Source organism: Xenia sp. Carnegie-2017, unplaced genomic scaffold (genome assembly GCF_021976095.1).
Source record: "Xenia sp. Carnegie-2017 unplaced genomic scaffold, XeniaSp_v1 HiC_scaffold_1, whole genome shotgun sequence".
Taxonomy (NCBI): Eukaryota; Metazoa; Cnidaria; class Anthozoa; order Malacalcyonacea; family Xeniidae; genus Xenia; species Xenia sp. Carnegie-2017.
In genome coordinates, this window is record NW_025813402.1 from 10,387,883 (window position 1) to 10,412,814 (window position 24,932).

The 24,932-nt window shown below is 40.4% G+C and overlaps 1 protein-coding gene, 1 long non-coding RNA gene and 1 other non-coding gene across 3 annotated transcripts; all 3 read right to left on the minus strand.

Annotated features, from left to right (window-relative positions):
- Positions 1–1,101: 1,101 nt before the first annotated feature.
- Positions 1,102–2,129, minus strand: LOC124439019. Its single transcript, XM_046989215.1, has 2 exons — positions 1,709–2,129; positions 1,102–1,312 (listed from the first exon to the last, which is right to left on the minus strand). Exons 1-2 carry the CDS (start codon positions 1,939–1,941, stop codon positions 1,102–1,104), a joined length of 444 nt encoding a protein of 147 aa, XP_046845171.1. The 5' UTR covers positions 1,942–2,129.
- Positions 2,130–7,376: 5,247 nt separating this feature from the next.
- Positions 7,377–24,932, minus strand: LOC124443212. Its single transcript, XR_006947542.1, has 3 exons — positions 24,537–24,932; positions 18,247–18,248; positions 7,377–7,616 (listed from the first exon to the last, which is right to left on the minus strand). It is a non-coding gene; the product is annotated as an uncharacterized LOC124443212 (long non-coding RNA).
- On the minus strand, positions 8,098–8,247 carry LOC124445454. Its single transcript, XR_006948159.1, has one exon. It is a non-coding gene; the product is annotated as a 5.8S ribosomal RNA (ribosomal RNA).

Below are 24,932 nucleotides of genomic sequence, written 5' to 3' on the forward strand. Positions count from 1 at the left end.
CAGGACCAACGATCTAGCCAGCCAGCACAAAATTTTCTTGAAGATTTACCATTCTCAGAAAAAGGAAAATTGAAAGAAGGGGGAGGCTTCCAGTGATTTGTTATAAGTCTTAGCTTTGTGTCGTCATCTAGGGCCGCCACAGATACAAAATGTCCAATATCCAAGGGATCAACATCTGCCATATCAGTTCTTACAGATTTTGACAAGGGACAAGAAGCATTTGATACTTTTCCATCTTCAAAGTCGCATGAAAGAGGTCCTAAATAAAACATTACTAAGATGTAGGTATACGACTACATTCAAAATAATAAAGCCTGAATGCGTTAACATGCAAGGTCATATATCATAGGCCATTGTTTTTGGTGCATTTTAGTGAAAGCTTGTTGCCAATTTGACGATCTCATGTTTAGAAGGAAGGATTTATTCACATGTACAAAAAATATCCTCCATCCCACAACGAATACTTTATATTGCATGGTATGCTTTACTTATGTTCTTAGAAAAGCATGCTTACCTATAATTAAAATATATTTGCACATGACCAATCACTAATTTAACCCACGTTTTAAGGAAGTCTTCAAGCAATCATAGCTGCTGCCATCTAAGTCTTCCCTTGGTGAGGATTTTGCAGGTGCTACCAAAGTTGTGTCTATTTGTTGCTCAAGTCCACTTTTATTTTTCTGTAAGACATCAACTTTAAAGTGGTCAGTAATTTTTTTTTTATTATTAACTCTTGAGTTATTAGTTTGATTAAATTCAATTAGTGGTACAAAATGATTGGGTTGAAATTCTATATTTAATTCTGGAAGAGAATAAACACCAGTAGTTGTCCACATTAAAATTCACTTAGCAGGCTGAACAAGTTGACTTGAAATATGTTGGTGTGCTTGCCGTGGAAGAATTTTACCATTTAGAAATTGTGAATATTTGGTCTCCTGGTCCAACTTTTCGGGATAAACTGAAATTATAGTCATTCCAGTGACAGAAGAAAACCAAATATACACATAAGTGAAGAATAAGTACCATTGCATGCATTATTTAGAGCTTCCTCTTTAACTACTATTACCTTTGTGCTTGGATTTTTCCTATCATAGCCATTGCCTAATGCCACATCTGATACTGATGCAGAAAAGCAGTATTTTCTGACTTAAAAAAATGCAACTTATCTTTTAAGTAAGGGTGGTTAGCATAATACTCCTGGTGATTGAATAGCTCAATGCTTGTCAAGTCTCTCAGCAAATGACATAGGTCTTCCTTGCCACAAAGTAATTTTGAGCAGGCTCTGTACAGACAATTACCATCACCTCTAGTTCTAAATATAGCAGAGTTAAGAAAATTCTCATTGTGTGGCTAAAAATTAGAAATCAGAAGAATTCAAAACTTAAATGTCTGACAGGGTTATTTGGAAAAGAAAATGTTAGCTTCTACTGAAGTCATAAGTATATTGGAAGAAGGAATACAGTCATTACATTTTAATGTAATCCATACAATACATAAACTAAAATGCAACTAAAATCGCACCTACCCTGCATATTACAGTTTGTAATATATTACATATGAATACAAGTATAAGTGCTGCATAAGTAATATGACATCGTGTATATTTTATGATGATTGTTCGTCGTTATCTACACGACTACACTCTGAGTCTGAAATGAGTACACTATTTACATTTAAAACATGCAAGCATAAAGGTAAATTTACTTACTTTAAAGCTCTTAGTTCTCCACTTTGCCAATGAACTGTCAAGTGCTTAGGTATTAACATTTCACTTGACATATCTCTCCCATTTTTACCCTTTGAAAAGGGATTCCAAGGAGAGGATTTTGAAATAAAAGTAGCAGCTCTCGTTTCATAGGTTCGACGCACTCCATTAATATCAAATGACTTCTCTTCTCGAAGCAGAGTACACAGATCGTGTTTGATATTCTCGACAGCCATGACTTCGATCGATGATTGCGAGTTATATCAAGTGATCAAATAACAATGCATTCAACTTTGAAGTTCAAAGTTGAATGCATCGGTGCCATGTGCCCACAATCACAAAATTATGGAAAATGCATCGCTCAGCGGCAAAATCTACCGTGACGTGAGGCCCTAAAACAATGGTTTTGCTGATGTCACAGTAGATTTCACGCGAAAGGACTCGGGACCGATGCATCGACCGATGCATCGCAAATCTACTGTGACGTAGCGATGCTTCTTCCATCTACCGTGACGTGCTGGCAGAATACTATTAAATTACTTACTAATTATGTATTCACGACAAAATTTCGCTAAATTTTATCGACTTTTCTTTCGCTATTTGTGTCATGGAATACGACAAAATTATCGGAGAACACAAATGTTATTTCTAGAACAAATTTTAGCTTAAAACTGCTAAATCTATAAGTTAACTAAACAATATATCACTATCAAATGTGCGTTTTAAATAATTCGAAAATAATATTTGCTATTTATTTCATTAAAATGCAAACTCGCAGATTTTAATATCTAAATATTTTGACCGATGCATTCGCATCGGTTGCATCGGTCTAGATCCGCCCCTGGTTGAATATGTACTCAATTCTTTTTTTATGGTTATTGCATTTACAAAGTTAATATGTTGGTGTTTGCAATCGTTTGAAGTCGTTTTTTAAGAAATAACTCAAAGCAATAAAAGCAATCCTCATTTACAATGTGTGACATACCATCTTCTATAAATTCTTTTACATGCGTTTGTGTACAAATAGAAGATTGGATTAATTGGTTTTGGGAAAATGAAGTTGGTGAAAAGACTGAGTCATATTTGCGATTCTTTCATGTCGATCATATATTAAAGAGAAAAAATTTATATCATCAGTGCATTGAACTTTGGCAAAATTTAAAATGTGTAACATACGATCTAAGTCAAGTTTGTATCTATGTCTTTGTACACAAATGGAAGATTGGTTTATTTAACTGGTTTTGGGATGAGAAAGTTGGTGAACATTTTGAGTCATTTTTCCGATTCTTTATTTATTGTGGATGACATAGGCGTACGGGGGGGGTGGGCTGGGGGGGCTGCAGCCCCCAATTTCGAAATTTGTGTATTCGGGCTAGCATTTACATGATATTCTGGCAAGATATACTAGTTTTTAAATTTTCAATATTAATCTACATCATTTCTAGATCATAAACTGCTTCGGTTCTTGAGCGTGAACGGTCTTTTAATGGATGGTTTTTAAATTGTTTAAATTACTTAAATTTCAGGAGGTAAAATAAAAAATCGCGTAAAGTGATTGGGTGCAAAATTTTCTTGAGACATAATAGGAGAATTTTACATCCGCCCCATTATAATATAAACAAATTACGTCACGAGAAATCGGTCTATTTACTAGCGATATTGCGACGAATATATTCGGTGTTTACAACTTTTAAACGAACACGAACGCCGATATTTTCAATCAGAGCAAAGCTTTTGGTATTAAATTTATCCACATAACGTTCTCCATTTATAAAAAAGGGCTGAGGTCAGTAAAAGTCTTGAAATGTCTTGAAATTGCGAAAATCGTCTCCCACACGCTATCCGTTATACATTAATATATAGATTAACAATCGCTGCGATCCCCAAAGTGATTTTTAATTTTGCATGAAAATTAGGCTTCGTATGGAGAGGCACTGTCCATTCCATTGATTAGATTAGTGCCATTCACTCTATGATTGTTGTTCAAGGAAACTATTATCCACAAGGGGAAAACATTTAGTAGCCAAGCTCTAATAAAGCGTACATATGGCGTCTCGTAAACGACCGTATCGACATCGCGTTTGGTGCGAGGAATGCAGCAAGGAAATTGACAGTGATTATAAGGAGGTCCACTTTCGACGAGTTCACAATAATGAAAAGTTAAGTGTCATCGAGTGATGGATTCATCGGATTTATCGCAGTCAAAGATCAGTGGTTTCTTTGTAAAAAGTAACATGACAACCAAGGATGATAACCTAACCTTACAGGAAACAGAATCGAGTGCTAGTAAAGATTTAGCAGCCACTGGATCTTTTGAGGAAAATCTACCTGAGATTAATTTGAAGGAGCCCATAAGCGAAGACCAAACGGAACCAATGAGAACGTTTATTGATGTTGATGAATTAAATCCACTGACGCAGTTCAGAGAAAATAAAGAATTGAATACGGTCACGGATAATGAAAATCTTACTTCCAGTGACGCACTGTTCATCGAAGAATTTAACTTAAATCAAAATATACAACGCGTTGCAACACCAGAATCAACGACGACGTCTAACACTCTAGACACAACAGCAATACAAGATTTAGATTCAACAGCATCTGTTCTAAATGAACAGACTAGAAAGGTTTCCCTTAACAGTATGAATGAAGAAGAGATTTCCACCTTGCACGCCCCAAAACAGCCTATATTAGGTGAATATCCTGCACGAAAATTCGGCAGTGAAACATTTGTGCGATGATTTCAGCCTGAATGGTACAAGAAATATCCATGGATTAGTTACGAAGTGGATAAAGATGCATGCGTTTGTTTTGCCTGTAAAGAATTTGGGAAGAATACTTCATTTGTGCTTACAAATTGGAAGAAGTCGTCAAAGCTGGCAAAACATGGCAAGAGTGAGAACCACGTCAGATCCATGACAAGATGGCTCCAGTTTAAAGCAATGGAAAGAAAGAAAACCTCCGTACTACAACAGCTGAATAGTGCACATCAGGACCAGGTTGCTATTAACAGACAATACTTAAAAGTAATCATACAATCTTTGATGTACACTGCACAACAAAATGTTGCAATTAGAGGTCATGAAGAGATTCGGGGTGATATATGGGAGATATCTGATATAAATAGAGGAAACTTTCTCGAGTTACTTTGCATAAGATGCAACGATTTGCCTTGGCTGAAATCTAAACTTCAAAGCCAGCTGCAGACACATGCTCAGTGGACATCCCCTGCTATTCAAAATGAACTACTGGAAATAGTAGCAAGTGTCATGCTTGAGAGGATAGCAGAAGAAGCAAGAAGTAGCGACTACTACGGAATAGTTGTCGATGAAACGGCAGACATCAGTCGAACAGAGCAATTATCTCTTTCCTCAGATATGTTTTCAATGGCGAAACCAAAGAGACATTCACTGGTTTCTATTCAACCAAATCTACGGAAGGAGAAGTATTGTATGAGCTGTTAAAGACAGCCATTGGCAGGCTAGAGTTGACATTGGAAAACATTGTCGCAGAATGCTTTGATGGCGCTGCAAATATGAGTGGCCCTCGCAAAGGACTTGCTGCACGCATGAAGGAGTGCTCACCTCTTAGCATCTATGTTCACTGCCATGGGCATCGGCTTAACTTGGCGCTACAAGATACGATGACTACAATTGAGCCACTTCAGAAAGCTTTAGGTGTGATCCAGAGTCTCCATAATTTCTTGGAAGGAAGTCCCAACGCCACTCCATCTTCAATGACATCAAGGTCGAAGATGAGGACGAAGATATTACACTGACTATTAAATCGCAGAGTGCTACTAGATGGTCTTGTCGTTGGGCAGCTGTAAAGCAGTAGTAAACCAATTACCTAAGATCATCGAGGTTCTCCTTACACTCTCAAAAGATCGCGATCCGAAGACCTACAATGACAGCAATTCGCTACTTAACTCGATTTGCGACTTTCGGTTCGTTTTTGGTTTGATGGTATTAAAGGTTATTTTATCTAACACCGATGGTTTGAGCAGGTACCTACAAGGAAAGCAAATGGATGTCGCCACAGCAAAGAAGAGTGTTGATGGCGTGATTAAGACATTAATTGGATGTCGTTCCCTCGAAAATTTCGAACTGTTATGGTCACGGGCTGAAATCATAGCACACAAAATTAAGGAGCAAATTGAAGGTACAGAATTCAATTTCAAAGATGCAAAAGTACCAAGATTCCAACAGCCGTCACGGCGGCTCCAAGCCTCGTCGGTGAAATGGCTGAAGTAAATGCAGAAGTGGAAAATCGAACAGAAAAGATTACTATCGTATCACATGCTACTACCTAAGCATTGACAAGATTGTGGCGGAGATGAAATCAAGATTTGAAGGTAGTGATCAAGAGGTCCTATTGGCACTTGCAGATATTGTGTTCAACAGGTCTCCAACCACGGCGAATGTTGAGTTGGTATCACACTTCTATGGTATCGACAGTGAGCTTCTTAGTAGCGAGAAAATGTCTTTGAGAATATTGACGTTGATTTCCCTTGTGCTGAGAGAGAAAACGCTGCCAAAATTGTTAAGAGAATGTTCGAAAATGGTGTTCATGAAGTCCTGCCTGTGGCTTACAAAGTATTTTCGATTCTGGCCGCGATCCCGGCAACATCCTGCTCAGCAGAAAGATCTTTTAGCGCTCTTCGTCGCTTAAAACCTATCTTCGAAGTACAATTGGTCAAAACGGTTAAACAGCATTGCCCTAATCAATGTGGAAAGAGCCTATGCAAATAGTACTTTAAAGAACGACATGGAAAAGATAATTAACATTTTGGACAGCGACGTAATCGTAAATCTTATTTCTTTTAGTCTTAGATCGTCGCACATTTAACTAACTAAATTTCTTCTGCGTCTAGTGTTATATATGACAAAATTTCAAATATCAAATAAAATGTAGTTACTTTCGTAGCATCCTCTTAGCAAATTGTAATGATTTTAGCTTATTAATTGAGATGGCCAGAGACAACATAAGAATATCTATGACGTCATACGTCATATGACGTCATATAATTCGGGCAAATTTAGTCCAGCTCCCCCTAAAAATATGTGCCCGTACGCCTATGGTGGATGATGTATTGAAGCGAAACAATTTGTATCATCAATGAATTTGACTTTGGACTTTCCATAATATCATTTTAAAAAATTGGACTTTGGATTTTCATCAATGTAATTATTTTGTATTGTATTTGAAATATATCTTTTTTTTGTAATCTACTTGCTTCTATATTTTGTATTACTCTTATTCACTTTTCTAATATATATATGTATCTTATCACATGCTCACCCTTCTTATTTTTATGTTTACTACCGCTAACTGTCTCAAAAGCGATCCCCCGTTTTTTTATTATAAATGTATTATGCCTATTTTTAGACAACTAGTTAACTACTTCGGATAGAGCCGTATGATCCTCAGCATCCCAACGTGTAATGTGCAAGCACCAACACGCGACCGACAGCAGTTTGAGTGCTGGCGAGCCGTCCAACACAGTCACATGTCAGACCGAGAATTTGCTACCAAAGCACGTTGCAGTGCCATGGTTGTCATCAAACTATGCGAATGCAAGGCTTAACAACGATAAATTCCTTGCAACCTTATCGCTCAACAACAACCAATGCTGACGCTCGCTTGCCAAAGTGCGCTGCCTGCATGTTGCATCCGTACACACCTTGTCCATGCGGATCAAGAGCGCGCACGTTGCTGCGTGCATGCAACTGAATCTGACAAACGAATTGCTAACTCCATTCGCTTCCCTTTCAACGGTTTCACGTACTTTTAACTCTCTTTTCAAAGTCCTTTTCATCTTTCCTCACGGTACTTGTTCGCTATCGGCCTCGTGCCCATATTTAGCTTTAGATGGAGTTTACCACCCATTTTGGGCTGCATTCCCAAACAACTCGACTCTTCGAAAACACGTCAGGGGCTTTGCCACGTACGGGGTTATCACCCTCTATGACATGCTGTTCCAAGCATCTTAGGCAGGCCCGAGCCGGGAAAGTATTTCTCAAAATACAATTCGCCATTGCAACACAATGGAGATTTTAATTTGAGCTATTCCTCTTCATTCGCCATTACTAGGGAATCCTTGTTAGTTTCTTTTCCTCCGCTTATTAATATGCTTAAATTCAGCGGGTAGTCTTGCCTGACCTGAGGTTAAGATGTATGCACATGCACAATTTGGCTTGTCATCACGAGCGTTGCCATTTCACGTTGACACAACAAGGTTGCAAGTTTAGCTTTTTGCCTTGTTTGCTGCAAGAGGGCTACAAACGTGCTGTACTTAGAAGAACGCGACGGCATTAGCATATTGCTATCCCCCACGACACTTCATTCAAGGTTCAGTAACACATTGCATCCTGGAAGTTAACGTTTATAACCAACACTCAGACAGGCATGTTCCCGGTATAACCAAGAGCGCAATTTGCGTTCAAAGATTCAATGATTCACTATATTCTGCAATTCATTACGTATCGCAGTTGGCTGCGTTTTCATCGATGCACGAGCCAAGAGATCCACCGTTAAAAGTTGTAAACATTATTGGCTTCTATTCTTTGTAATCACACAACTGTCAAACATCAAGTTAAATAAAAAAACACGCGAGAGGCTGGGAAATGGCAAAGGGAGGCTTATTTGAGTTTGCACAACGCAATTTGGTTCCACATTGTTGCTTCCATCCACCCATTTAAGGACGTAGAAATGTCCACCTCCCATTTAGTTATAAGATTCACAGAGTCCTTCGATTGTGAATGTAAATATAAGCAACCTAACAAAAGCGAAATGTTATTGTACGGTGATGATCCTTCCGCAGGTTCATCTACGGAAACCTTGTTACGACTTTTACTTCCTCTAAATCAGGGGTCTCCAAACTTTACAGCCAGAGGGCCACATGAACTTTCATCCAGGATGTTGAGGGCCGACGAACCGTATACCTCTTGTCAAAGAGCGAATATTTTAATAAAACGAAGTACTTTTTTAAAATAGACATGTTTCGACTTCTCATGATGCCTTCTTCAGTATAAGTGAAATAATAAATGATACAAGGTTTATATAAAAGTAATATGATACATAAATGACAACAATAAAAAGGAACAGAAGATACATTTGCGACACTTCGCGCTATTTGTCCACCAGAATCAGGGAACATACCACAACAGACAAAAACTCTCATATATAACCCACACCTTCTTAAATCTCACTCGTGTAAAACCAACTATTCACCCCATTGCCACAAAATCATCGACACTGCCGACACCTCATTCTCCCTTAAAATCAAAGAAGCACTCCACATCAACAAAACTAAACCTGACCTCAATGTTCAAGTTTTTAAATTCAATACAATGTTTAGTTTATAATACGCTCGGACGCTCCCCCTTAATTTTAACTTAATTCCTTTTTATTGTTGTAATTTATGTATCATATTACTTTTATATAAACCTTGTATCATTTATTATTTCACTTATACTGAAGATGGCATCATGAGATGTCGAAACCTGTCTATTTTAAAAAAACTTGTCACGTATAAAAATGCGCAAAACGAAGCACATCACACAAGCTTAACTAGTTAAGAAAATATTTATTCAAAATTTAAAGGTTAAATTTCAATCAAGAGTACTATCATAACAAAATCACAATTAGTCTGTTCAGTTTTCTCAATGTGAGTGGTGAAATTGGCTTCTTAAGTGTCCCTGCGAGCCGGATTGAGAGTCCCAACGGGCCGTAGTTTGGAGACCCCTGCTATAAATGATCAAGTTTGACCAGCTCCTTGATGTCCGTCGGATGAGCTGGAACTCATCTGGCAGTGCCAATCCGGAGGCCTCACTAAACCATTCAATCGGTAGTAGCGACGGGCAGTGTGTACAAAGGGCAGGGACATAATCAACGCGAGCTGATGACTCGCGCTTACTAGGAATTCCTCGTTCAAGATCAAGGATTACAATGATCTATCCCCAGCACGACGATGATTCAAAAGTTTACCCACACCTTTCGGTGAAGGAACAACTCGCTGCCATCGTCAGTATACCACGCGTGCGGCCCAGGACATCTAAGGGCATCACAGACCTGTTATTGCCTTCCTGACTTTGGTTGAACACGCAACAGTCCCTCTAAGAAGTCGAGAGCGATTCGTGAATCGTCTGAGTATTTAGCAGTTCAAGGTCTCGTTCGTTAACGGAATTAACCAGACAAATCACTCCACCAACTAAGAACGGCCATGCACCACCACCCATAGAATGAAGAAAGAGCCTCAATCTGTCAATCCTTACTATTTCTGGACCTGGTGAGTTTTCCCGTGTTGAGGCAATTAAGCCGCAGGCTCCACACCTGGTGGCGCCCTTCTTAACTTCCTATAAGTTTCAGCTTTGCAACCATAGTTCCCGGAAGCCAAAGACTTTGGTTTCCATAAGGTGCCAACAAGGTCATCAAATATTTTAATAACACCTTGATCCCTAGTCGGCATCGTTTATGGTTAGAAATAGGACGGTATCTGATCATCTTCGATCCTCTAATTTCGTTCTTGATTAATGAAAACATTCTGGCAAATGTTGCATTAGTTCGTCTTTCGTAAATCCAAGAATTTCATCTCTGACAACGAAATACGAATGCCCCCAACTGTCCCTATTAATCATTACTTTGGTTCCAGAAACCAACGGAAAATAGAACCAAAGTCCTATTCCATTATTCCATGCTTATGTATTCAAGCAAAAGCCTGCTTTGAACACTCTAATTTTTCAAAGTAAACGTCGCGTATCCCACACAAACTCAGTTAAGAGCAGCGAAGTCTGCGCGAAGGTTAACGCCGACAGTAGCATACCTTGCGGCAGACCGTCGTCGTCGAGCCCGAACCAACTACGAGCTTTTAACTGCAACAACTTTACAATACGCTATTGGAGCTGGAATTATGGCTTCTGGCACCAGACTTGCCCTCCAACTGGTCCTTGTTAAGAGATTTAAATTGTACTCATTCCCATTACAAGACTACAAAAAGCCCTGTATTGTTATTTTTGTCACTACCTCCCACGTCAGGATTGGGTAATTTGCGCGCCTGCTGCCTTCCTTGGATGTGGTAGCCGTTTCTCAGTCTCCCTCTCCGGAATCGAACCCCATTCTCCGTCACCTGTTGCAACCATGGTAAGCCACTACCTTACCATCGACAGTTGATAGGGCAGAAATTTGAATCATCGCCGTCGCAAAGTTAAAAGGCCATGCGATTCGAATATTTAACATGAATCACCATGGGCTGTGCGGCCGTGAAGCCACATTGGTTTTAATCTAATAAATACATCCCTTCCGAAAAAGTCGGGACTTTTGGCATGTATTAGCTCTAGAATTACTACGGTTATCCAAGTAGTAACTGGTACAATCAAATAAATGATAACTGATTTAATGAGCCATTCGCAGTTTCACATTACAAGTGCTTATAATTAGACATTCATGGCCTAATCTTTGATACAAGCATATGATACCTGCAGGATCAACCAGTTAACTTCCATTGCTGAGATAAACTTAGGAACAGCATATCTGCTATAACCTGTTTTGTTTATGTTTCTCTCACATGGGATTGCTCTCAACGAAAAAGAAAGTATCCATCTATTTGCCATGTCTTTCAAAGTCTCTCATTGCAATTGATGCAAGCATTGAGAAGCTCACATACCCATACCAATGTGCAGTATGTTTCAAGTGTGCAAAGGCCTCTCAGAGAGGCTCTGATGGTCACTGTGACTCATTTTTCCCTCTCAGAGAGGCCTTGTGATGGTCACCGTGACTTATTTTTCCCTCTCAGAGAGGCCTTCTGATGGTCTACGTGATTTCCTCTTGCCTTCTGATGATCACCGTGACTCATTTCTCCCTTCTCTCACTTTTTTCCCGAGGCTTCTGATGGTCACCGTGGACTTTTCCCCTCTCAGAGGCCTGATGGTCTCCGGACTTATTTCTCCCTTTCAGAGGGTTTCTGATGGTCACTGAGACTCTGAGGCCTTCTGATGTCTCTGGATCTCTCGATGGTCACTGACTCATTTTTCTCCCTCAGAGCCTTCTCGATGGCCTCCGTGACTCATTTCTCCCTCTCAGAGAGGCCTTCTGATGTCATCACATAATAATGTGATCTATTTTGAAGATTTTATCTTGTTCAAACATGTCTCCTGGTTACAAAGGGTAGGTTGATTTGTAACAACTACATAACACTTCATTTTTCAGCAGGTGCTATCATGGCCATCTTATACTTGGAAGATAACACAGTTCCCTTTCCCCAACACTTTGTGGACATAGTAGGTAAACAACACAAGACATACCTATGTTATTAAAAAGGCCAACTATCATTCCCAACTTGCAGACAAGGATGTTCAACAATTTAAAAAAAGTAACAAATCTTAGAACAAGGACTTAATCTCAGCAGATGGTAGCACAAAGCTACTCTACTGCTTAAAATACCCCGTTCTTTATTTAAGTCGTCTGCAAAGGATTTAGCTCTGGAAAATTTAGATTTTGAGCAATGCAGTGCTTTGGTGCATAGTCCCAGGCACATTGTGACGCAGGAGATGACAAGCATCTCTATTCTAGTTCGCTTAAGTCGTCCAGAGAAAGGAATCGTTGCGTTGTAGCACAGATTCTGATTTAGAGGTGTTCAATCGTAATCCAACAGATGGTAGCTTTGCACCATTGTCTTTTCAGTCAAGTGCATGAGCCAATTGTTGAATCTGCGGTTCCTCCTCGTACTGAGCAGAATTACTATTGCAACAACACTTCAACAGTAGAGTAAAACTAACCTGTCTCACGACGGTCTAAACCCAGCTCACGTTCCCTATTGGCGGGTGAACAATCCGACGCTTGGCGAATCTGCTTCGCAATGATAGGAAGAGCCGACATCGAAGGATGAAAAAGCAACGTCACTATGAACGCTTGGCTGCCACAAGCCAGTTATTACTAAAGACCAATCGATGAATTCTTCATGGGCAAGCCTGCACCGTAGTGCAGTGCAGGCTTACTTATATAGACTTTAATGAATTCACCATCTGCCATTATTATTCTTATATATATTATTATAACTTTTCTGAAATTTTTTTTTTAATTTTTCCTAACTTTTGCGTGTGATGTGCGATTTCGCTCAAATTTGGACTGAACATTGCCTTGATGTTTTTAAACAATTTGAAAAAATTTCTAGGGTGTAGCTTTGTTAAACCGGAAGTTATTAGCTATGATTTCATAAAACAATGTTTTCGTTAATAACTTTTGAGAGACAAGTCCGATTCGAAATCTGATTTCGTATTCGGAAAGGGCGTTAAATTTTAGATGGGGTACCCGGGCGGAAACCATTATTAAAGCCCTAACACGCAAATTTAGACTAAATGTTCGAGAAAATGCAAATTTTTTAAATTTTTAATAAACGTTTGCATAACATTTTCAAGGAAATTTCCTTTGAGAAATCTCATTTCGTATGAAGTTATTTTTACATTTTATGAAAATTTACAGATTGGAAAGCTTCGTTAGAGCGTTTTAGAACGTTTCATTTCTTTGCTTTAAAGAGATTTTAAGAAACATTTAAGTATTTCTGTCATGTTTTGGCTCTGGTAATTCTAAATGTGTGTAATAGACTTTTGTTAAATAACTATGAATTTCTAGCTATAACCTACTAGTGCCTAAGTGGTACATGAGCGATTTCGTTAAAATTTGGACTGAACATTGCCCTAATGTGTCTAAACAATTTTTAAAAATTTGAAGTGTGTAGCGTTGTTAAACCGAAAGTTGTTAGCTATGACGTACCAGTACAAAATTTTCGTTAATAACTTTTGAAAAACAAGTCCAATTTTAAATCTGATTTCAGGTTCGGAAAGAGCGTTAAAATTAGATGGGTGTGCCCTGAGGGAAACATGAATGCACTAACACGTAAATTTCCACGAAATTTTCGACAAAATGCAAATTTTAAAATTTTAATAAAAGTTTGCATACTATTTTCAAGGAAATTTCCTTTGTGAAATCTCATTTTGTATGAAGATATTTTTACTTTTATGAAAATTTAGCAGATTGGGAAGCCTGGTTAGAGCGCTTAAGAACGTTTCATTCCTTGGTTTTAAAGAGATTTTAAAAAACATTTAATTATTTATGTCAAGTTTTGGCTCTGTTAATTCTAAATCTATGTAATAGACTTTTGTTAAATAACTATGAATTTCTAGCTATAGCTTACAATTATTTGTGCTGAAGTGGTACATGTTCATATAGATAAAGTATTCTTACACAATTGAACATAATTTCTGTTCTTTAAGTTATAATAACTAAGTTTTCATATGTCATGTCAGAGGAAATATGTTCTAATTTTCTGATATTGCATAATTACATGTAATGCTCTCTAATGTTGAAATATCTATTTATTTATGTTTTGCAACATTCTGTAATAACTTGTTTAACATCTTGCTTTGTAATATGGGAACATGTTATTATTCTTAGCACAATCTTGAGACTGTTGCAGGTTTCAATTTTTAGATAAACACATTTTAATCATTCGGTTTATTTTAAAAAAGATCTTAATTATGAAAATATTCTTGAATTTATATATAATGATGTTATTTATACAACATGTTTGAGTTCAAGGAAAAGGATTTTTAGTTAATTAGAAATTAATGACAAATAATACAAAATAATACAAAAGGAATTTGAAAAATATATCATGAAACATTTGTTAGCAGAGGATTCTCTAATTATGCATGAATATCTCATTAACATATGTTTTAACAGACGATGTGCATCATTTAATGTCATAAATTGTGCGATTGCAGAACAAGATTTTAAAAGGCCTCTAGTTCTATTCAAGACAGGAATTTTGTCTTTTCAGGAAGATATTTGTTGTTCATCGTGCGATCTATTTTCTATTTTGGTGTTCATCGTGAGAGCAAAAATCGAAAGAGAAGACGACCTTGAAGAAATCAGCGATTGGAATGCGGAAATCGAAACAAAAATAAGGGAAGCCGAAGACGAAATAATAAAGCTACAACACTGGCTAAACAATAGGAAATTAGAAGAGGAAAATCACGCTCACGAGGAGCAACTTAAATTTGAGGGTAAAGTTTCAAGAAACAAAGGCTGAAGTAAATGCAAAAATCCAAAATTCAAAGTCCATTGACTCAAAAATAAGTGATAAAAGTATGTCGATGAGATTACGAAAAATAAATATTACGAAATTTGAGGGGGAATACATGGATTGGTCCAGATTTTGGGGGCAATTTACGGAGACGATGGACCAGTCAAATATAGCTGCCATCAACAAATTCACATATCTGTGTGGTATTCTTGGGCCCAAAGTTAAGCGAGGAGTAGAATCATTACTGCTTACCACCAAAGGATACAATATAGCAAAGTCAATTTTAAAAGATCAGTATGGGAAGAATTCGGAAAATATAAAGCTTACATAAAAGAGATCATGGACTTGCCTTATATCTCCGGAGCAAACCTGAGAAAATTGTCGAGTTTACTGAGAAGTAAAATCACAGTGTCCAAGCTTTGGAAACGCTGGGTTAACTGAAAGATGTCCAAGGAAATGTTTCCATGACTCTGGACAAACTCCAATCCATACGTGGGGACTTTGTAAGAAATGATCCAGAAAGGGAAAGTTGGGACTTTTTTCAAGTTTACTGAAACAGTCAGACAGTGGACCAGGCGAAATCCAATCTTTGAGAAAGAGTCAGACACACCTGGATGGAAATCTCGAAGGTCAGAAAAAGTCTTCCATACTAAAGAAAAGACGATGTGCGTCTACTGTGAAGGAAGTATTAAATCAGGGGAATGTAACCTAATCAGTACTGTCATGGAGAAAAGAGCAATTTTAGTCAAAAAGAAACTTTGTTTCAACTGTGCAGCAGGACAGTATCATGCTAACATTTGCCCCAGCAAGTCATCATGCAGAAATTGCCCTAAATGACACCATACGAGCATATGTGATGTTGCTAATCGGAAGAAACACCAAAATCAGGTGAGACTCTGTTGACTACAGATGGATGTACTGGTGAAAGAATTTTCCCCATTCTTGTTGTCAAGATAAATGGAATTACATGCTGTGCATTGATCGCGTGAGGGGCTGGAAGCTCATACATATCTGGTAAAGCTTCATCTATGCTGAGGGTGAAACCAACTGAGACACAAACCACTAAAGTTGACATACTTCAAACATCAAAAACAACAAGAATGGAAATTTATGAAGGGGGAAGTTGAAGCAATAGACAGTTATTATTCAATGAAGGTGAAGTGAAGTTGATCAAGGTGGAGAAAGAACAGTTACTCACAGTAGACAATCCATCCACATTATAAATCACTTACAAAAAGAGTTGAAGAATGCAAAAATTGTTGATAATGATCAGAAAGCTCAATTACCTGTCAATATCGGTTGGGGAAGCGGGCAATATGCACGGATAAAAACTCGCACGATTCCACTAGTGGGAACTGAAGGCGACAGATTGCAGAAAAAACAAATTTCGGATGTTTGCCATGAGTCCTGGTGTGGAACAAAACAGTAAAAAGATGTTGCTTGCCCAAATTTCACAGAAGGATTATGAAGATCTCAGCAGGTTGGATGTGCTGGGACTAGCAGACACTGCTGAAGGACTAGCAGACACTACCGGTACGAGACCGGTCTTCCATGGCGCGGAAATAATCCACCCCTCCCATCGAACAAAACGGGAAGCATCAGAAGGTTGGAATCTTTAGAGGGACGATTACAGCAAAAGAAATTGACTAAAGATTACAACGCAAGTCAAGACAAAAGAACAATGCCATAGTTAAACCAGCAACTGACGTAGCAAAAGGTAATGAATTCTACATGCCTCATAATGAATTCGTACGCGAGTCAGCGCAGTCCACTAAACTGAGAGTGGTGTACAGTGCATCAGCAAATGCTTCACCAGAATGTCGTTCTTTAAACGAATGCCTGTACTCGGGACCTACGCTAAATAACTAGCTGTGGGAAGTACTGGTAAGAGCGCAAAGTTTTCATGTTGCAAACACTGGAGATATCAAAAGGCATTACTTCAAATTCATGCACGCGAAAGTGAATGGCATTCTTTATGATTTCATTTGACCAAATCCACAGGCTGATGAAGACAATGGTTCACGAGAGTATTGTTGGGATTGGTTTCGTCTTCATTCCTACTTGAGAAGTTCCGCTTGGATCACGAAAAGTCGCTCTGCAAGCCAGGTCTCTGTACGTTGACTAAACATTAGGGGATGCATTAATTGGCAACTGAAGCAGAGCTGGGAAAAGTGGAAACACCTTACCAAGCGAAGTGACCGTGCCAAGAGCGGTTCTGTCGTTCCAAGAACCCGTCTGTAGCTTATAGATTCATGGATTTGGGGACGGCAGCGGTGAAGGTTTATGTGCAATCGTCTGCACGGTCGCTAAACAACCATCTGGAATTACTCAGGAATTACTGGCAGGGAAATAAAGACTTGCCAAAAGAGCAATGACTATCCCAATGTTAGAGCTTGCTGCAGGTTATATCGCCGCAAATTTGTTCTCCAATGCTAGCAATGCACTGAGACACATTCCACACAGAAAACACCCCTGGTCAGATAGTACTCTAGCTTTATGATGGATTAAAGGAGAGGGGGATTATAAACAATTCGTGTCGCATTGAGTGGCAAAAATCCGAGCTTCTAATGAGATCGTGTGGCATCATGTGCCAACAAATGACAATCCGGCTGACCTCAGAAGTCGAGGTGGCAACTGACCAAGATGTGGATGAAAGGTATTGCCTGGTATCAGAGCATAGTCGTTGGCCACCAGATCTTATAGTCAAACTGTCGACTGACTTCCAATATCAAGCAAAGGAGACGAGAGTAGTTTTGAGCACGACTATCCAGTGGTCAGACTTGGCAATATTCAGTGATATACTTGAAAAACGTTCATTGCCAAAGGCGATTTGTATTAGGACGTGGGTGAAACGATTTATTGATAATGCTCGAGAAAACAGAGATAATAGAAAGCACGGGCCACCGACATCTGAAGAAGTGGAAGAGCAACACATGTCATGGATAAAAATTGCACAAGCCGGAGTCACAGAAAACCCAAAGTCTCAAATGGATCTGATTCAATTAAATGTACAAACTGACGATGACAATATTTTAAGATGCCACGGTCGGATCCACGGTCGGATCCCTATTTACTTGCCTGATGACACTATTCATCGTGAAGTTAGTGGAAGATGCACTCTGGAAACACTCCATGGGGAGTTATACTAACGATGGAAAAGTCCGAGAAAGATATTGGGTTCCTCGGCTTGTCGACTAGTCAAAAAGCAAAGGAAGAGATGCTACAGATGCAAGAGATTCACGACCAAACCGTATCTAGCTCCAATACCTGCTCCTTTACCAAAGACTCGAACAGAAGGAACCACACTAAAGTCATTCATGTCGATTTCGCTGATCCCATTAAGAAGAAAATCAAGAAGGAAAAGCCTGTATGGTGCTCTTTTCCTGTAGTTTGACGCGAGGAGTCTATCTTGAAGTGTTGAAGAATCTTGAGACAACTTTGTTCCTGCAAAGTATAAAACGGCTCATAGCAAGGCGAGGTCGTCCTTCGCCGATGAATTCGGACAATGCGAAAACGTTCCAAGCTGCAACGGCGTTAAAGAGAGCAATGCAAGACGAGAGTTTTCACAGCGAGCTCAGTAAACATAGCATTAAATGGAGATTCAATCTTACACCCTGGTGAGGAGGCCAGTTTGAGCGATTGATTGGTGTATTGAAATCGTCATTTTACAAAGTCGTTGGTAAAGGATTTTTGAAATTCGATGAACTAGCAGAAGTTGTTCTGAACGTAGAAATTTGTATGAACAATTGACCATTGAGCTATGTAGAGGATGATGTTGAACACCCCGTACTGACTCCATCTTCGTTCGTACTGCAACAGACGAATGTCATCCCTGAGGTGGAGAGTCATCACATTAAGGACGGTGAATTACGAAAGCGAGCAAAGTATTTGTACAAAATCAAAAACCAATTGTGGAACAGTTGGCAGCAAGAATGTTTAACAAGTCTACGCCAACGCAAACAAGTTAACAAATCAGCAATCGAATCTCATCCGAAAGAGGGAGATATCGTTTTAATGGGTAAGGAGGAGAAAACAGAAATATGTGGAACATCGGAAAGGTAACGATGTTGATCCGTGAAAGGGATGGAGTTGTGAGAGGAGTCAAACTTCATTGTGGACCAATTTCTCTTGAGAGGCCAATCCAACTGATCTATCCTTCAGAATTAAATTGTGATGTCAGCAACCATCAAAAGAAGCTGCAAGTGAACGCCGAAGAACTCAAACCAAGACAACAAGCTGCTGTGGATGGAGGCGATAAATCAGGAGCTAATGTAACAGGAATGAAATAAACTTGGGACAAAGTTCTATAAACAAGTGACTCATTGTAGTCACATGTGGGGGAAGGTGCCAAATTAAAGTGGTGTTGGGTTTCAATTGAACATTTGGGTTTATGTTGGGGACGACAAGGAACAGTATAGAAAACATGAGTGGAACGGATGTATAGAGAGCAGAGAGTGAGTGAGAGGGGCGAGAAGCGAGAGCAGTGAGATACTTTGAACAGTAAGAATGAGAAGATGTTTAAGAAGCCAAAGTTGTGATTGTGAATAATATTCTTCGTTTTCCAAAGACATTGGGACGGAAGTTACATTTTGGAATAAACAAGGAGGTTAAGCATATATATATTATATTAGTTATGAAACTTGTATAAAAATTGCAAAAAAATCGTCATAGCAGAAAAATATATGGAACATGCCATTTACTCGTAAAAGAAACTTGTTTTAAGAAGAAACAAAATATGTAAAAACAAATGATAATAAAAATAAAGTGTGTGAGTGCATTGTTAAAATCATGAAAGAACTATTAATAAATTTATTTAAATTGAAAAAGAGGACGTTTAAGAAAAAGGAAAAACATTGAAGGCTCATAGAATAAGTATGGGTAGGGTATGGAAAAGAGGGTGGGTAAATCACATATATTTGCTATTGTGATCCCTGTGGTAACTTTTCTGACATCCCTAGCTTAAAACTCATAAAGACTAAGGGATCGATAGGCCATGCTTTCACAGTTTGTATTCATACTGAAAATCAAAGTCAAGTGAGCTTTTACCCTTTTATTCTTCATGAGATTCCCGTTCTCATTGAGCTCACCTTAGGACACCTGCGTTATCATTTGACAGTCGTGCGCCCTAGCCAAACTCCCAACCTGACAGTGTCTCCGGCTCGGATCGACCGGCAGAAGAGCGATCTTAATTCCAAAAAGTGTACTTGATGTCCAGCTCTGCTTCACCGAATAAGTAAAAAAACGATAAGAGTAGTGGTATTTCACCTTCGGATTGCTCCTCCCACTTATTCTACACCTCTCATGTTCTTTCACAGAGTCAGACTAGAGTCAAGCTCAACAGGGTCTTCTTTCCCCGCTGTTGTTGCCAAGCCCGTTCCTTTGGCTGCGGTTTCGCTAGATAGTATATAGGGACAGTGGGAATCTCGTTAATCCATCCATGTCAATTTAATTAAAAACGATTATTTATATTTTACCTAATTTATTAATCTTAATAATTTCGATTCGAGCCAACATGAAAGAGCTGGAAAATGGGAGGCTGGTTAGACGGTAGCTGGTTTCGACTGCCTTTTCCACTATGTAGATAGTAGATGATGATTGTTCTTTCATTCCATGAGGCTGCCAAAACCTTTGTGCACCACTCCATAACCTTATGCCTGATAATTGGCGAGCCTGCCTTTAAAGATGTAGTTTTTGAGTCTCCACTATAGATGGAATATCAAACCCTGAGTGGCGATGTCGGTACACCAGCTCCGCCTCCTTTAACATCTACTCTTTTAGTTGAGATCTTGGATCGCCCAAATGCCCAAAACATACGAATTAAAAAAGAAGTACATGGCAATCTAGTCGTCTCTCGCCGCACGTCGACCCACAAAACAAACAAGAGAATTACAAAACCAGAACACACGACCGCAAAATAATAAACAGATAAACCTATCCTAAATTTCAAAATCCTAATTCAAAAGCTAAAGCATATGGCCCATTTTGCCGGCCGACGCATTAAATCATCCTCGATGTCACCCAACCAATACCTTTGTCTTACTGTGGAACTGTGGAAAAAGCTGTGTATCCTAGATGTTTCCTCACAAATTCTCAGGGAAAGAAGTGAAATACTCGCACTGGACAATTTCGGAACAGACTTCAAGAAGTCTGCGCTGAGAGGTGACAGCACACCCTGCAATTGGCGGCAACCGAAGAAAAGGAAATATCGGATACTCCAGTTACCTGTTGCACCCATTCCCTAATCTCCGGCTGGTCTTAATAGGAGAACTTATCATGGTGTGCCTTGACTCCCCAACCTCGGAAAACCGTGATGTCAGCGACGAAAGCCCTTTCCTGTCCCAGAGGACAAGGTCAGGCTTCGCACGCCCAACAATCCTAGGCTCGACCATGACAGAGAAGCCAGCTCGCTAAGCCGCAGCTGAGACGAACTGAACGACCCTATCATGCCTACGAATCCTAGGACCGCTGGTTCTCGCACATACTTGAATTATGTGCTGAGTCGTCTCCGGGCGCATGCATGTATCACAGAGTCTATCTCCCACAGGTCTGCCACGCGAATTGCGTGACTTACTTGAGAGGAGCCCACCTCTAGCCTTGATCGCAGCGTTGAAGTTAGCCCCAGAAATATTCCGGGGGGGGACCACTTATCCAGCGATTTTCCTGCGGGCATGCCCGTGCCTCCGACAAGCCTCTCCCATACACCTTGGTGTGCAACACAGCAGCCCAAGCATTAAGCAATGACTGCTTGTCGGTCACCAAGTGCCCAGCCAGAGTGGAATTGGCGGTTTGACTCATCAGTTTTTGAAAAAAAAGATGAGGCAAACAAGGCTTGTGAAATGGGATCAGCAGCCGAGAGGACGTTGTCAAGTCGCCTCCTCTTCATTACAGGGATGGTATATCGTAATGAAGAGATACCGAGGCCACCATCAGCAACAACCGCATAGAAGAAAGCCACTGGAGTGTCACCTGGCAATTTCAACCATTGGCGTAAGTTGGCTCTAATGCTGGTATCGAGCCACTTAAACACCCATCGCCTACTGGTGCCAACACGAGTTCGTGCAAATACTTGGGTATCAAGAACTGTTTTAAAATCTTTAACCGCTGATGGGGATTTAGGGAGCTTTGGTGATGTTACGAAGTCCCCCCACCAGGTCGGATCTCAAGTTTTTTCGTAGTGTCGCTCCACTTGCCCTGAAACATTACACCCAAATATCTGTACTCCCCCGTCGCAGTCAATGATGGAATAAGACCCCCGTTGGTCGCCAGGAAAGGAGTTCGGTCTACGACCCATCGCTTGGTTTCCCATCAATAACAATGTTGAGAGAGGCTGATTTTCCCTCATTCCCAGCACTGATGATGAGTCCACCTGCTACAAGATGAGACTCCAACCTCCCCAGTTGTTTCCGGAGGCCATTCCGAGTCTCCCCAAGCAGCAAGATGTCGTCGGCATATCCGAGGTTATTCGAATATTGCCGAACGAGAGCCCCAGGTGCTTGTCCAATGAAGAGATTGACCAGGCTATGTCTGCATTAAATAGAAAAGGTGACAATGGATCACCCTGCTTAACCCCTCTGTTGACATGGATGGGGTCACTCCTTTTCCCGTTTTACTCAAGCACTGTACTGAATCTCAAGTAAAATTCCCGGATGTAAGAAAGGAAAGAATCCGGACAGCCAAGATGACGCATTGCTAAAAGAATGGTGTCATGACTGACCGAATCAAATGCCTTGCTCACATCCAGGAATACCTAGTGGAGAGCTGTTAAATTCCTCTTGGCACTATCTATGATAGCCTGTACCGAGAGTACATGCTAAGCAATCCCATCACCACTTCGAAATCCCTTTTGGGTGTAATTTAAGGGAATCGTTGCATCACATCTACGAGCCATAACCTTATGGAAGACTCGCAGAATGTGAGAGGCAATGGTGATGGGCCGGTATTTAAGAGGATCATCAGATTCGGAGCCCTACTGTAAAAACGCAGTCCTCCCAGCACATAATGGGCTGGGTTAGCTTCCAAAAAGCAGCCATAGATTAAAATGGCTGCACAGGACATCTGCTCCAAGTCCAACGATATCCCTCATCCTTATCCCATCGGGGCCAGGTGCTGAATCAGCACCCGCCGATAACACCTTCAAGATCTCATCAGGTGTCACCGGAACAACAATTGACAATTATTGCACCTTTCCAATGCAATCGGCATGTTGTGTATCTTTGATAGACGGTGTCTGAAAGATAGGCTGCCAGGCTCTTCGGAACTCATCGACAGAAGGCGTGAATATTGGTTCAGGATTTCTCCATGAACCATCCAACACCTTGTGCGCTGCTGCAGACGGTTTTCCGGCATACAGATGCTGTATAGCACTGTATTGCGGACGTCTACGTCGGCGTTGGTCTACAAAACGCTGAGGGTGGATACAATTAGACTGGGTTGGGGATACAGGTTCGCCTTTTCACCCTGGCTTGCGCCAAAGGCTGCGTCACGACCACTGCGCCCTCCTACTCGTCAAAACATCGCACTTGTTTTGACGGCCGAGTATAGGTGCGAAGCTTGAGCGCCATCAATTTTCAGGGCTAGTTGATTCGGCAGGTGAGTTGTTACATATTTCTTAGCGGATTCCGACTTCCATGGCCACCGTCCTGATGTGTGATCTGATGAGCGTCGAGTTTGGCACCTTAACTCGGCGTTCGGCTCATCCCGCATCGCCAGTTCTGCTTACCAAAAATGGCCCACTAAGAGCTCGCATTCGAATGCCTAACTTCAGTTAAGCAAGTTGGATATCTTACCAATTTAAAGTTTGAGAATAGGTTAAGGTCGACCCTAAGACCTCTAATCATTCGCTTTACCTGATAAAACTGCACAAAGAGCTCCAGCTATCCCGAGGGAAGCTTCGGAGGGAACCAGCTACTAGATGGTTCGATTAATCTTTTGCCCCTATACCCAAATTCGACGATCGATTTGCACGTCAGAATTGCTACGAGCTTCCACCAGTGTTTCCGCTGGCTTCACCCTATTCAGGCATAGCTAACCATCTTTCGGGTTCCAACAGATACGCTCTTACTCAAACCTCTCTGAGAGCAGAATAGGTCGGTCGATGATACAGTCTCGATGAGACTTCTCACTTCAACTGTCTAGGACAGTCTTTACTTTCATTGTGCCCACAGGTTTCAATCACCCGGAGACTTACGCACATGTTAGACTCCTTGGTCCGTGTTTCAAGACGGGTCGGATAGAGTCGTATGATCGCAAGCATCCTTAACGTGTAATGTGCAAACACCAACAAGCGACCGACAGCAGTTTGAGTGCACAGGCGAGCCGTCCACCACAGTCACATGTCGGACCGAGAAGTTGGGTTGCCAGCAAAGCACACGTTGCAGTGCCATGGTTGTCATCAAACTATGCGAATGCAAGGCTTAACAACGATAAATTCGTCTACCTTCCTTGCAACATTATCGCTCAACAACAACCAATGCTGACGCTCGCTTGCCAAAAGCGCTGCCTGCATGTGGCATCCGTATACCCATGTCCATGCGGATCAAGAGCGCGCACGTTGCTGCGTACATAAAACTGAATCTGACAAACGAATTCCTAACTCCATTCGCTTCCCTTTCAACGGTTTCACGTACTTTTAACTCTCTTTTCACAGTCCTTTCATCTTTCCCTCACGGTACTTGTTCGCTATCGGTCTCGTGCCCATATTTAGCTTTAGATGGAGTTTACCACCCATTTTGGGCTGCATTCCCAAACAACCGACTCTTCGAAAACACCTCGCAAACACAAGGGCTTTACCACGTACGGGTTGTCACCTTCTGTTACGTGCTGTTCCAACTTAGGCAGGCCCGACGTGCCGGGAAAGTATTTCTCAAAACTACAATTCGCCATGGCAACACAATGGAGATTTTCAATTTGAGCTATTCCCTCTCCATTCGCCATCACTAGGGGAATCCTTGTTAGTTTCTTTTCCTCCGCTTATTAATATGCTTAAATTCAGCGGGTAATCTTGCCTGATCTGAGGTTAAGATGTATGCACATGCACAATTTGGCTTGTCATCACGAGCGTTGCCATTTCACGTTGCCACAACAAGGTTGCAAGTTTCGCTTTTTGCCTTGTTTGCTGCAAGAGGTCAACAAACGTGCTGTACTTAG

Bases quoted from the DNA above. Each gene is read 5' to 3' on its own strand.
- LOC124439019 (XM_046989215.1), bottom strand. From the start codon at position 1,941: ATGGCTGTCGAGAATATCAAACACGATCTGTGTACTCTGCTTCGAGAA. The intron at 1,313-1,708 runs GTAAGTAAATTT...TGCTATATTTAG, and splicing joins GGAGAACTAAGAGCTTTAAA to AACTAGAGGTGATGGTAATT.